The 14240-nt window shown below is 31.8% G+C and overlaps 2 protein-coding genes across 2 annotated transcripts; both read right to left on the bottom strand.

Moving 5' to 3' along the window:
* Positions 1 to 1837: 1837 nt before the first annotated feature.
* On the bottom strand, positions 1838 to 3209 carry LOC125812247 (5-OH-xanthotoxin synthase-like). The gene is made up of 4 exons (XM_049491767.1): positions 3114 to 3209; positions 2585 to 2841; positions 2407 to 2474; positions 1838 to 2016 (listed from the first exon to the last, which is right to left on the bottom strand). The coding sequence occupies exons 1-4, from the start codon at positions 3207 to 3209 to the stop codon at positions 1838 to 1840; spliced, it is 600 nt and encodes a 199-aa protein (XP_049347724.1).
* Positions 3210 to 8948: 5739 nt separating this feature from the next.
* On the bottom strand, positions 8949 to 14240 carry LOC125812195 (vesicle-associated membrane protein 724). The gene is made up of 5 exons (XM_049491719.1): positions 13808 to 14240; positions 11421 to 11562; positions 11223 to 11343; positions 9299 to 9361; positions 8949 to 9214 (listed from the first exon to the last, which is right to left on the bottom strand). The coding sequence occupies exons 1-5, from the start codon at positions 13995 to 13997 to the stop codon at positions 9065 to 9067; spliced, it is 666 nt and encodes a 221-aa protein (XP_049347676.1). The 5' UTR covers positions 13998 to 14240; the 3' UTR covers positions 8949 to 9064.

Below are 14240 nucleotides of genomic sequence, written 5' to 3'. Positions count from 1 at the left end.
AAGAATAAACCACAATTCTCTGGCCTCCACGGCGGCTCTTCCAAAGTTCCTAAGCTAGAAAAAAAATTATATTGTGTCTTGTATCTTGGTTCTTGGCCCCACCCCACAAATAATTATTTCTATGCACTATTTATAGATGTAGGAACCCTAAAATAAAATAATTGAGTTCAAGACAAATTAGGAAATTAAAACCCAATTAAATTGGGTTTTCCGTATTGTACGCGTGATTTCTCCATATTCCTGGTGCGCCGCCTTCCATAATTCTGCACAGTTCACATGATGCCACGTGGCAGCAGCAAGAAGCACGAGTAGGAATTGAAATTCCACCATTTGCAGTCGCCATTTCCTTATGTATATAAATATAAATTATTTTATTAAATTTAATCCATTAAACTGTCTGTTTGATTTCCTTCTTCAACCTTCCATCTTTAATTCGTTTTAGCTCCAAACTTCTTCATTTTTCCATCAATTTAATCCTACAAATAAAATATACAATTTAACACAATTCATAAAATGCATGCTCAAAAAGGACAAATATAAATAATAAATGTGAGGAAATAATGATTAAAAATATGTATTTTTAGCCTCACATCAGATATCGGTTTATCCAATTCTAGATATATCCAATCTTAGTTAGGAATAGTGTTAGCTCTTTTGTGCACTCATCAGATTTATGGGGGTCGGTTTAGGTTATTTTATTTTTAATTATGCACGAGTGTACCTTCTGGGCATATGGGGTCCAGTTAGATTATAGTTAGTTGTTTTACCTTATCGCTCTATTTCTGCTAGATTGTCGAGGATCATAGTTAGAGTTTCCAACTATTGTACCGTTTATCTGACCTCTAGTTACAATTTATTTCCCCGCTTTCCTTTATGTATTTTCTTTCCAAGATCATTCGGCCTATGATGCCTACTGGTACACTTGTTATCTCGGTACCCATGCTACGCTCTGCACCTGTTTTTCCATATGTATATCCGAGCGCCATTCGACAACGGTGATTATGGGTAGCAGCAGGGACTTCTGGAGATCGACGGTGAGCTGATGACGTCCTAAGACTCATTTTCGTCTTTATATAGTTTTTGGCTAGTCTTTTATATATAAGACAAGTTTGTGCTTACTTTACTGATTTCGGAGATTGTACTCACTTTTGTAGCTTTGTACCATCATCCAACATGTCGTGGAATAGGATCATGTACTATTGTTTAAATATTTATGTCATTTCTCCTTTTCGTTGTTATTTCTCTGTTTGGCTGATTGTCTTTCTGATGTTTTAAGGTTTCTGCCCAATATGCTCGTTACTTGTCGTTAAGAGATATGGATTGACTTACCCACCAGTGGGTTTTGATAAGTGCCATCATAACTCGAGTTTTTAGATCGTGATCCCCTTCCCCTCTCCATCTCTTACAAATAGTAATGTATATAATTGCCTTTTCCAATAAGTATGAATAAATCGCATTTATAGTATAGTTTTTGCTCTAGCATCTTCTAATTTGCTTCTTCTTCCTTTTCCTATTTCCTATTAATAATCTTGGTATTGAAAGTTTGCAACAAATATTTTGCCAAAATAAGGGCAGTGTGGAGGAATTTATATAGACAATAAAGTTGTGATTCGAAATTTAACTTTTAAAAAACAACATAAATTATGTTCTAAATAACATGGTCCATATAAATGTTGAACCAGGAACACACTTTAATAATTTACATAAAAGATACATTAATTTTGTAAACAATTACATAGTTCCTCTAAAGATAGAGGTGAAATTTTATTATCACAAACGTTATAATTGAAGTGATCGAGCTCAAAACAACGTACCATATTAAACATAAGTTATTTGACTAGGTGTAGAGATAATTTTTAGGGACAAGGCAAAGAGCATTTTTCTTATTCATGATAAGTCCAGGCAAACCATCTGTATCAATTTCTTCTTTCATCATTCCATAAGGCAATTCCCAATCAAATGCATACAGAAGATTTGAAAGTATAAGATTTACCGTTGTAACACCGAGTGAAATACCTGCCGAAAGACAAATTCCAGATTTAATCTTTATAATTTTATAATTGTGAGTTCTTTGAAAAGTATGGGTTTGACAGATGATTTTTAAAGGGAAAGTTATATATAGTCTATTAACATGCACGAAGTATATATACACAATATATGTAATAATAATATTATTGTGTATAATAATATATATTACATGTATAGTATACACATATTTGATATAATGTATATACCACACATATGATTTGTACATATTTAAATTAAATAGTTCAAATGGTTCAGGCTCGTCGATCTCAATTTTGAATGCCATTGCTAATATTTTTCACATAAAATTTATAATTTATATTTAAAAATTGTGGAATTAATTGGACTTATCGTATAAATTATAAATCTACCACGGAATACCTGGGCAACCTCTCCGGCCTGCTCCAAATGGAATCAACTCAAAATTTTGGCCTTTGAAATCAATATCGCTATTCAAGAATCTCTAAGTATAAATTCTTCTGAATTTTTCCATATTTCAGGATCCCATGCAATTGCCCATGAGTTCACATGAATTATTGTTCCTGACTGAATTTCATACCCTTCTAAAGTGGATTTTTTCATTGATTTTCTTGGCCATAGAAGTGGACCTGGTGGATAAAATCTAAATGTTTCTTTTATCATTGCTTTAAAATAAGGCATGTTTTGAATATCATCTTCATCCACAATGCCTTTGTTCCCAATTGATTGTCTGATTTCTTCTTGAACTTTCTTCATGACTTTTGAATTTTTCATCAAGGCTGTCATTGACCATATTACTGTAACTGCGATAGAATCTGATCCAGCAGTTAATATATCCTATATAAAATAAGAGTAAAATGAAAGAAATTGTCGAATCATGAGAAATTCTCAAAAGTAGTGTAGCTTATACATGTATGTGAGTTTAACTTGTGTACACCGACAATATAGTATATCTAATCGGTAAATTTAGAAAAATAAGATTTAAATTTATGTATACTTTTCAATATAAAATTTTTTTACACAATTATGTATACTATCAATATATAGAATTATTGTTTTATCTACAATATGCATATATTGGTTTTAGACATATATCGTTGATTACTTACCATGAAAATTGCTTTTATGTTGTCCAAAGTAAGATCAGTTGAAGTTGATTGCTCTTTCCTCAATTGAAGCAAAAGATCAAGAATATCTCCTTCCATTGATTTTGGCCTATTGGGATTGAGATGTTGGTTAATGAGTTCTTCAAAAAACTCATCTAAATCCTTGAAATTCTTGTCAAGTTTTTGAATATTTCCAAATAATTTATCAAGCCAACCAAACAAAGGAAAATAATCAGAGAAAAAAAAATGTGCATCATATCTTGTGTCACAGTTAAAAGTTCATCAAATTTCCTCTTTTCATGTGCTTCTTCATCATACCTAATGCCAAAAGCAATTCTACAAGTAATTGTACGTGTTAGAGTAATCAATATATTACTCATATTTATAATTTGTGAAGCGGTTATTTGTTGAGATATTTTTTTGATCATTCTTGATACTTCATCTTCACGAATCGATCTAAAAGATTGTACTTTCTTGAGACTGAGCAAATGAACAACACAAACTTTTCGCATTTCTCTCCAATAGTCACTGTAAGGTGCAAAGGCAATATCATGACCATTATAAGAAATTTTTTGTCGGCCAAGAAAAGCGGGTCTACTACAAAATGTTAAATCTTGTATTTGTGTTACCTCTTTTGCTAATTTTGCTGAAGAAATTACTACCATAGTAGCAGATCCAATTTTCAATGAGAATATTTTGCCATATTTCTTGGAAAGTTTCCGAAAATAGATATGAGGGTTTAAACTATCATATTGATGCAAATTACCAATAAAAGGTAGCCCTACTGGACCTGGTGGCAGAAAGGTTGTTCTACTCATTTTGGCTTTATGAAGAAGAAAAATGAGAATAATAGAAAGAGATACTGAGAATAGAAAGAACATCATTTTGTTGTCCACAACTGCACAAAATACTAGTCACTATGTCTTCTTATATATACAAATAAATGAATCTTATGAGTAGTCCATTAGATATCACTATAGAAGCAAAAAATCATATTTAGTGGCAATAGATTTTTTTTTAGCGATAATATTTACTGCTATTGATCTAGCTCCGCCTTACCGTACCATCTTTAGCAAGATAGTAGACTTATTTAGTCGACCATTAGGATGGTTAGGAGGTTTGTTTTATGGCCTTCTCCTTTGAATTTTTTTGCTATTTTAATAAATACGAGGTAGAAATTAATGTCAATCTGCTTCCTCACTCTTCCCATGCGAGGTGAAAGTCTCCTTGAATTTATTTTCTTCAAAAACACACCTAAACTATTCTCTTTTTTTGAGTTCCATACCTAAACTATTGAGAGTGTGAATTTCATACCTCATCTATCACTTATTAGTTTGAGAAACACACTCTCAATAGTTTAGATTATCTCTTTTAATCATTTTTTAATATATAAATATAAACAAAAATTAATCGGTCCATGTGTTCACGTGAATTTTAGACGATACTTTAGATCAACCCCCACCTATCACTCAAGCATTTGCGCAATTACTTGTTAATTAAGTTCTCCCTCAACCAACTATGAAAACCACTTAACTTCAATATAATGTATAGAGTTATGAAATCTAAGCTATTAATTTGAAAATCGTAGTTATTACTTAGTAATAGCCACAAAATTCAAATTTCGTAGCTATTTATAAATTCGTAAAATATTTTAGCCACAAAAGTCAAACTAGCAAAGCTAATTTCTCATTTTTCTATAATTACTAATATCGTGACGATAATTGCCTAAATAGCTACAACTTTATTGCTATGATAAAATTATGTAGCTAATCATAGGTTTTTGTCACGCAATAAAAGTTATTGTAACTATAGTGACATTTTAGCCACAATAAACTATATATTTGAACCAAAATATTGTAGTTAAATAAAAAAAATTGCTTCAAATTATAAAAAATTGTGACAATAGTTAAATGATATAACCGCATACTTTTTGCCATAATAAAATTTTATAGCTAATTATTAAGATTTTTCACGAGTTACAATTTATTGTAGTAATAGTAATCCTTTAGTTACAATTTATAGCTTTGGTCATGTTACCTTTATCAAAAAAAAGTAATCCTTTAGTCACAATAAATTATTAGGAAATTTTTCAAAAGAGCAATATTTTAGCTTTTAGTGGGACTCCTTAGCAACAGTTTCATTATTTATTAAAAATGTCATTATTTTAATTTGTTAAGGGATTAGTTATGTATTTATTTTATTTTGATTAATTTGAAAGAATACATATAATTAATAACAGAACAGAGAAAATCATGGAACAAAAAAATCAAAAGAGGTAAAAAAGATTTTAAATATAAATCAGTTACGTTTTGAAAAGAGCATAAATAGTCATATTTCCGTCGAGCGTTTTTTTGCTTTCTTCTTAAGAACATAAAAAAAAAGTTAAAATAATTTAGTTTGTCTTCCGAATCATTCATCTGATAACTTTCAAAACTTCTTCAAGTTGAATACGACATATTTTTTAAACATAATTTTTCAAAATTGACAACTATAAATTTGTTGCATTCAGTGAACAATCGAAAAATAATCAGGTATTTTTTATTTTTTTTTTATTTTTTTGAATGAGATATTCGTATATGTCGAGTACAAGAGTGTTGTTTTTTTTTCTGATTGAATCAGTGAAATCTTTGTATGCATTGGGATTTATAGCTTTTTTCGAATGTTTTGTATCCAAATTATGATGTATAACGAATGAAATTGTTTTTTTTTTAGTTTAGTAGCTGTTTTTTCTATTTGAATGCATACAATAATTTGTATCCCATTAAGTTAATGTAACTAATCGATCATGAACTATATGTTGAATACAACAATATATGAATACAAAAATGAGATAAAAATACAAAGTTGTAAATACAAAGTGAGATTGAATATAAAGTTGTGAATACAAAAGAAATTAAATACTCTCTTCATTTGAAATACAAAGTGACTTTGAAAGGTAAAGTAGGCACATAAAATACAAAACTTGTTGGTATACAATTAGGTTGAATACAAAACAAAAGAGAAATACAAACTTGTTCACATATAAATTGAGATTGAAATACATAATGAATACCCAATAAAATACAAAATTGTTAGCATACAGTTAGGATGAATACAAATTAAGAAGGAAATACAAACATATTGGTATACTAATTGAGATTGAAATACAATGCAACCCTTGGGTAATACACAAATCAAATGAGGGAAATTCCCCAAAATTTTAAATATTATTAGGTATACCTCTAGTAATTCTGATTGAATCAGTCATTGTAGACAATCAGATGTTTTCCCCGTAATCTAAAACCCTAAAAGCAAATTTTGATAATATCAAATTTTAAAATGTATTAAATATCAAACAAAACAAACATATATATGAATTTCTAGAATCTACAAAATCAGAAAAATTAAAAGAAAATCACAAAAAAAATGAAATTAATAAATATATGATGAATATTTAAACAAAATCACATAAAAATGGGAAAAATTGACTGAAAATCCGTAATGTATAGAATCAGTGATTTAAACATCAAATTAAAAAAATCAAAATTGATAATGAAAATTATCTTGCCAACCGAGAAATCTGCTTGAATTAATAAAGAGAATTCGTTTAATAATAAAGAAAAATTATTGATGAACAACAATTTAGCACTTTGAAGAAAGATAAACTTGAAACGTGAAAGCTGGGGAAGAAATGTGAAAGTTGGGGAAGAAACGTGAATGGTGATGAAAAAAAGGTTAATGGTATTGGTTTAATTTATTTTTTTCACTTTAAACAGTTATTGATATATAATTTGGTCTAATATAAGACTCTTTCCATAAATAAAATTAATTTAAAATACTAAAATCTGAATACATATTATTTTATAAAAATATTGTCATTCTGCCATTTTAAATAAATATTTTAAAGTGTTGTTATTTTGACTAATTATGTTAGGTATTATGACTTAATTGCTAATTTTCCCTAAATTATTTGAAATAAATTAGGGTGGCTAAATGAATATATTTGCTTCAAGTCACAAAAATTTGCTCAATAGTTAAATGATATAGTCATAAAATTTTCGCTAAAATAACATTTTGTAGCTAATTATTAATTTTTGTCACGTGTTAAAATTTGTTGTAGCAATAATGACCTTTTAGCCATGAAAAAGATTATTTAAAATAGAGAAAAGGCTAAAATACGCCTTCGAACTTTAAAAAAAGACTCATCTATTTAAGTTGTCAATAAATTATTCACAAGCATATATTCTTTTGATAATCCATCGCTAAATAGGATTAGTGACAAATTTTGTTATTTAGTTACAAAATTTATTTGTCGTTAATTCCTATTTCTTTTAGTAGTATTGCTTGTCTTACAACTTATGGACCTTTTAAGGACAGTCTAAAGATCCTCTTTGAACAATTGAAAATCTTATGAGAAAACGTTAAGACTACAAGCTAATTTTTTTTTAACATTTTTTGCAAATATTTGGCAACAATCTAATGTTTTTTAAAAGGTTAAGCAGATATGCTCCTTTGATGAGAAATGCGAAACAAAAAAGAAAAAAAATGATCCCCCGTCTTTGAAGGCTCGAAGCATCCTCAGGTCATTGAGGATGGTCAAAGCAATGGAATTTTCCGAGGGGAGCAGAGAATTCTACTCCTTGATTAGGCGGTTAGAGCCTTGATTATGAATAAGCCGTGAATTTGAATAGTCAGGAGCGAGGTTCTAACATAGAGTAGAATCGAACATGGAAGAGATTCATTGACAACAGTAAAAAGGTGGGTGAATGCTTCAATTCTTGTTCCCACACTCGCTGACTTGGCTAAGTTTGTGCTGCACTTACAGCACTCCACAACGATTAGATCTGAGCCCAACATTATCCGAAGAAATAATTTTCAAAAGTTATATTTGCATAACCTTTGAGTTTTCCTGTATAACTTTGAACTCCAACAGGAATGGACTTGGTTGCACCATGTAATTTCACAAACTATCTAGTCTTTGTATTCTCCACCCCCACCGGCCACCCCTCTTATTTTTGTAAATTAAAGAAATTTAAGTTATATAACAATATCCATAACAATGAAAAATATTTTACATGTCTATCGAAATACTACTCAAGATATGACAATAACAAGATAGTTCAGGTGGTGAGAAATAAATTATCTGAAATCATATTAAGGTGACAAACAACCCCTCCCTCAACCAATATGGAAAAGTAATTGATACCCTATATCGAAAAAACTGTGTATCGAAGGAGTGAATAATATAACATGAGAATGCATTATGGAATTAATCAAGAATTAAAATGAGTTTAACGATAATACTATGTTAAGAAAATAAATATTGGACCCGAGTTAACTTCTAAAATTAACTCATAAAATGATAATTATCTATGACCACATAAGAAGACAAAGGACTCGTTGATAAGAGAGAATTGCTCAGATAGTAAGTAATTCCACCTTCAACCCTGACATTGTAGGTTGGAGTCACCAAGGGAGCAAATAAGGTGGGAGCTTGTAGGTATTCTATTTTGCTAATCAGCTCTGCATTTCCTCAACTTCACTCAAAAGATGAAGCAACAAATAAGAAGAAAGAGAGAAAGCCAGTGCCCATTGACATTCCAACAAAGGTATCAATCACATATATTTTCACTGAATCAAAATTCTTTTACCAATTATAGATATCTAGCATGTCTACAATATACACAGCACAGAATACAGATTTTTAAGCTTATAACCACTGCCTGCAGCCCTCCCCCCTGCCGACCCCTCCCCGAAAACAAACACACTAATAAAAAGACATTCACACTGCTCTAAGAATCTATAAACACAGGAAAAAAGAATGTTTTTTTTATGTTTTTCTAAAACGTTTCTGAAACTAAAGGGCTTATAGATGCTTTACTTTCTTCATGGCAAATTCCTCCACAGATGTGCCTGTTTGGATCCTGTTAGTCTACATTTGTATGAATTTAGTCCCAACTGTTCGCATTGATATGCTAGTTTGTGCAATTGAAGCCACGGCAAATTGAAAGCCAGATTATAAGAACCAAAAACAGGATGATGCCAAACACAACCAACTTTATTTTCATATTCTGATACCACATCTTCCGCCGTATTTGAGTCCCCTTTGTCTTGAACTCAAGGGCCTGAAAGCAAACATACAAGGTTTGAAACATTTTACAGATGCTATTAACACTTGCTATTATAAGAAAATCATCAACCAAACTTACCGAATCACGCAGGTTCTCAGTCTTGCTAGATAGTATAGTCAAGTTTTCCCCTCTTTCAATGGCCTGGCATGTTTAAATTAAGTCAAATGAATAGAAGTTTAAATAGCTTGAGTTGTTGCTTTTTCGAACCTCATAAATGCTTATAAAAGCCTAAAGTTATTGCTGAAGTTTACAATCCCATTACACTGACACACATGTCAAAGTTAACATCTGACTTGCAGATTGCAACAAAAGCACATTGCATCATCGCATCAGATATATTAAGTATGCCTGAATACCAGAATCAGGCAGGTCAACAACCCTAATTAATCGATTCTGGATTCAAGAAGCATTTACAAGTACGTAACTAGTCAATCTACCATGGTACAATAATGCTAAGCTATTAAAGGGAGTTGGCGTCCTTGCTAGCTGTAACTTGGATATCCTAGTTTCTGTAGGTCTATTTTTGTAAATCTGGAGCTTCAGCTTAATAAATAAAAATTGTCTAAGATGTCCTCCAAACTAGGTGAAAAGTCTATTTTTCATGCATATACTGAAAGAAATTTGAAACTTTCTCTTCTGAAATATTAATGTTACAGTTATTGGCATTATAAGCAGTCATTCATCTTTGTTCAAGTTACTGTTAACACACTTCATAGGTTGAATAGCTGAAATCTCATGGAACACAAAGTGAGGTCAGAGACCGAGCAAATCCATGAGAGAACCGACTTAATAAGACAAAAATTATTGATGCATCACATAATAGATTAGTGCCTGCAGATACTTTTCTCTTTTTCTTTTTTTGTTTTACTTAATTTGTCCATCTCATTGGATGCATCGTGCAACCACAATCAGAGAGAATCACATGGTTATTACCTCATCAAACAACCACAACTCAATCACATGTCAAGACACTTCTCCTTGACAGTACATTGAAACTTAAAGAGGCTGGCAAACAACAGGGTTCACCAAAGATTAGATGCTTCTCAACCGAAAAGGTACAGATTCATAATTTTGACAGGATTTTGGGATTCGTTAAGGAACATGGGATACTATGATAACCAGATGCTAAATCCAAATAGATTACATGTATTATTAACCTATCAAAAAAAGAACAAAGATCAACTGTGATGACAAGTATCTAGTATGACATGAACGGTCCATACCAACTACATGACTTAAGATGTAATTGTTTCTGAACAAAGATTTGTTAGTCAAAAAGGAAGATCTTAAGCAAATGCAAATAAAAATAGGAGATAAGATAAATTCCATAATATAGACAAAAGATGTATTGTTGACCAGGAAGAGGCACCTAAATTAGGTGAAGTTCATGAATTTTAAGCTCAAATTGAGATGCGAACTCAATTCTCTGAAAGCAAAATGTTACTACCTTTTTTCTTCTTCATAACGCCTTTTTTCCCTCTCTACCTCCACAAGGTAATGGTACTGCACACACTCTACCCTCACCAGAGCCCCTCCCTCCCCCCCAAACTTAGTGGGATTTTGTTGTTGTATAAAGCCAATTTTTATTTTACCTATGGAACTTTTAAAATTATTTTGGAACTGTCTATGGTATCCACAAATGATTTTCAGAAGGGACAGGGTAGTGTCGGAAGAATAAAAAGATTTAATTAGGTACCATGTAAGGTTCAAGATTATGTTTTCTAATAAGCTATCAGGTCCAAATATATTCATCCCACATTTGTGGGCGAAATTAACGAACGTTCATCTTTAACTACAGATCCATCACGCAATAAGACGTTCATGTAGCTGTACAAAGAGGAGGAATAAATTACTTTTATCTGGATATACTAGGCAAAATTCATCCATCTCAAAAACAAAAAAAGATGTCAGAGGACAATATGTATCATGAAGAAACAAGTGAACCATACTGCAGAAGATAATATCATATGCAAAGCATCTTTCTCCAGTTTACTTGGCATACCTTGTCTATATTCTCCAACATAATACTTTTGACTTCAGACACTTGGGCTTTAACTTTTAGTAGTTTCTCAATCTCGTCAGCGTGGTCAATTATATACTGCATGTGTTCTTTCATGATAGGTCTGAAAAGTTTGACATATTTTACCTGTTATACTTCTGTGTATAGAATACACCTGCAGAAGAATATGAGAATACATACCCGAACTCTTTATTAAGACTTTTAGCCACAGCGGTATCTGCTTTACCACCACCATATCTTTTATTAAAATCAGCTCTCACACGTTCCAAAAATGCAATAGAAATCTGCTTCCCCACAGATTCTTTGGAAACTACACAATAAGCTGCAAAAAAATAACAGGCATTAGATCAGACTTGCACAAGGTTCAGCTGTTGCATCAACCTATAGTATAAGACAGTAGGAGGAACATAAGTGAAAGGAGGTCAACAAAGCAGTAAAAGGTGATTAATCACTTCCCTGCAAGTATCAAACGATAGCAAGCTCAAACAGATTTACTAGGAAACACCAGACAATATAGCTTTTTGACTCTCGGTGCTAGAGCATATATCTATTTTTGATAGGATCACTAGACCATATAGCTAATGACATCATTTAGCAATTCAAAAGGAAAAGGCTCTTTGAAATCATCAGCAGAGATACCTTATAAAAAAAAGTACTCCCACCGTCCCAAAAAGATTGTCTTGATTCGGAATACGATGGATAGACTAACTAATGTTTGGTGTGAATTCGAACATAGAATCTTCAATTTTTGAAACAAAATATACATATTTAGAAACTACATAAAAAGTACTATAAGTCAAGATATTTAACAATTCAAAATATTTAGAAAGTATTTGAAAAAATTATGGTCAAAGAAAATACTCTTTAACTATTCAAATAGTAACTAAGACAATCTTTTTGGGACAGAGGGAGTATATTATTTGCCTAGGCACTTTGGCAGCCTAAAGATTCTTTGAGATCGAACTTGACTTTCTCAACGTTATTCCTTTTTAGATAGTAGAGCAGCCAGGGGATGCCGTCCGCACCAGAGGTATATATAGAGCCATGAACTAGTAAGACCATCAATTATCCACTCAATCTAAACTACAATATGACCCAAGAAAGTGGAAATTATCCTCCAAAGACAATTTATATCCCTATATTTGACTGTCTATTAGTTCCTTTCCATCTCACTCAGCCTCCTCAACCTACAGAGTACAGAATCTTGACGGTTAGCGCCGTCTAGAACTTCCACTAAGATTAGAAAGCCAAGTTCTGCCTTAATCATTTTAAAGCTACAATTACAGCATAGGTTCACAACTCTACCTCCTGTCAGTATTTATTTGTAAATGAGAAGTAAAAAACTACACTTCATTTAGGATGGAGTGTGTGTAATCAATCAATTTGGAAACACATCCTCTTTTCTAGTATTTCGTTAGAATTTGGATTTCTTTTTCTATGTAGAGAGAATTTGACTATTCAATAAACCACTAAAATCTCTCTTTTTTTCTCTTTGATACGTGTAGAGAATATTGACAATGTTACAAACAAAAGGACAGAACATCTACCAAATTCTCCCGCTTCCCATCAGCTAATTCTCTGACAATTCCATTTGCTGAAAGACGAATCTCAACTGATACCACATAGACATTTCACATCCTATATCTATTGCATTCAGCTTATAATACTAACTTTTCAAGAATGAAACCAAATTCTCAGTTTTACACTTACAGGAACATTGCTCATCACAAAAATAAATGCAGATAAGTGACGGAAAATTCAAACTTGAAACACGATTGGTGAAGGTGATGCCTTAGTAAGGATGAAGAGTATCTATCAATATCACCTCAATCCCAAACTAATTGGAGTCAGCTATATGTATTCTCTGTACTAACTCCTCTCTTGTAATTTGGTTACTTGTACACTATCGTCAACATACCACAACCCTCTTACTCATCTGTGCTTGTGGCTGCAAGCGTTGAACATTTCAAAATCTCCCTAAGATATCATTGTTGAGCTTGTCAATTTAGCTAGCGTTTGGCCATAGCTTTTGAGAGTAGATTTTGAAAATTTATCTTCAAACATCTGTTTGGCAATGAAATTTGATCAAATTTTGAAATTTTGATGTTCAAATATTTTCAAGTTGTCAGATCATGAATGATATCATTGTTGAGCTTGTCAATTTAGCTTGCGTTTGGCCATAGATTTTGATCAAAACTCCAAACACAACTTCAAATTTCAAACGTCACAACTTCAAAAACTCAAATTTTCGTATTTCAAGTTTCAAACTTCAAAATTTATGGCGAGCTAATTTTCTGTTTTACCCCTAAACCAAAGATCAAATTATCCTAAGCACAGTACCCACCCTTTCTTCCCAGCAATCTTTCAACATAAAAAATAAGTAACATGTTCACATAAGTAGCCCCTTTTTTCTTAGCAGCAATCTTTCAACAGCACAATTCTACACCAATAAAGACTCCACCTTTTCCTCTACAACTCAAGATCCATCAATACCCATTTCAAATCCAACTAAAACAAACCAACAGAAGTGCATAAACAACGTAAAAAAGATAAGAAGGAAAATTTACCATAACCATCTTGAACAAGGAAGTTAAAAGTATGATGATCACAATTATAAGTGAACTTATTGTTTGAAGAGGGTAATTTCTGCAAACACTGAGCTGCAATCGCCGGGAAGTTTCCGGTGAACTCTGTGTATTCAGCTAGTACCATAGTACCACGAGCTACAAAACTGTATATGAAAGATTCTTGACCCATTTCGTTAAATTCAGTAACCCAATTGAACTAAAGTCCGAGATGCACGGCGGCGGAGTATTACCGGGAAGTTGACCGGAGCTTTTCTTAATTTCTGAGTTATTAATGCTCCTTTATTGCTTTGTGATTAAGGTACTTGTTTTCTTTTTGTGTAGACATAAATATAAAGAAGAGCAACGGCGCCGTTGTAGTTTGAATGGATCAAGAAAATGGACTTTCTTTGTATTTAACTAATTTCTTTCAAAG

The sequence above is a fragment of the Solanum verrucosum genome, unplaced genomic scaffold (assembly GCF_900185275.1).
Source record: "Solanum verrucosum unplaced genomic scaffold, falcon-dt-bn FXZP01000115.1, whole genome shotgun sequence".
NCBI lineage: Eukaryota > Viridiplantae > Streptophyta > Magnoliopsida > Solanales > Solanaceae > Solanum > Solanum verrucosum.
This window is presented reverse-complemented; position numbering and strand designations above follow the sequence as displayed.

Coding starts and splice junctions, on each gene's coding strand:
- LOC125812247 (XM_049491767.1), bottom strand. CDS start 3,209: ATGGAAGGAGATATTCTTGATCTTTTGCTTCAATTGAGGAAAGAGCAA. Junction 2,842..3,113: donor ACATAAAAGCAATTTTCATG/GTAAGTAATCAA, acceptor TATTTTATATAG/GATATATTAACTGCTGGATC. Junction 2,017..2,406: donor AGGCCGGAGAGGTTGCCCAG/GTATTCCGTGGT, acceptor GTCTTTCGGCAG/GTATTTCACTCGGTGTTACA.
- LOC125812195 (XM_049491719.1), bottom strand. CDS start 13,997: ATGGGTCAAGAATCTTTCATATACAGTTTTGTAGCTCGTGGTACTATG. Junction 11,563..13,807: donor CCTTGTTCAAGATGGTTATG/GTAAATTTTCCT, acceptor ATTTTTTTGCAG/CTTATTGTGTAGTTTCCAAA. Junction 9,362..11,222: donor TGTTGGAGAATATAGACAAG/GTATGCCAAGTA, acceptor TAAACATGCCAG/GCCATTGAAAGAGGGGAAAA.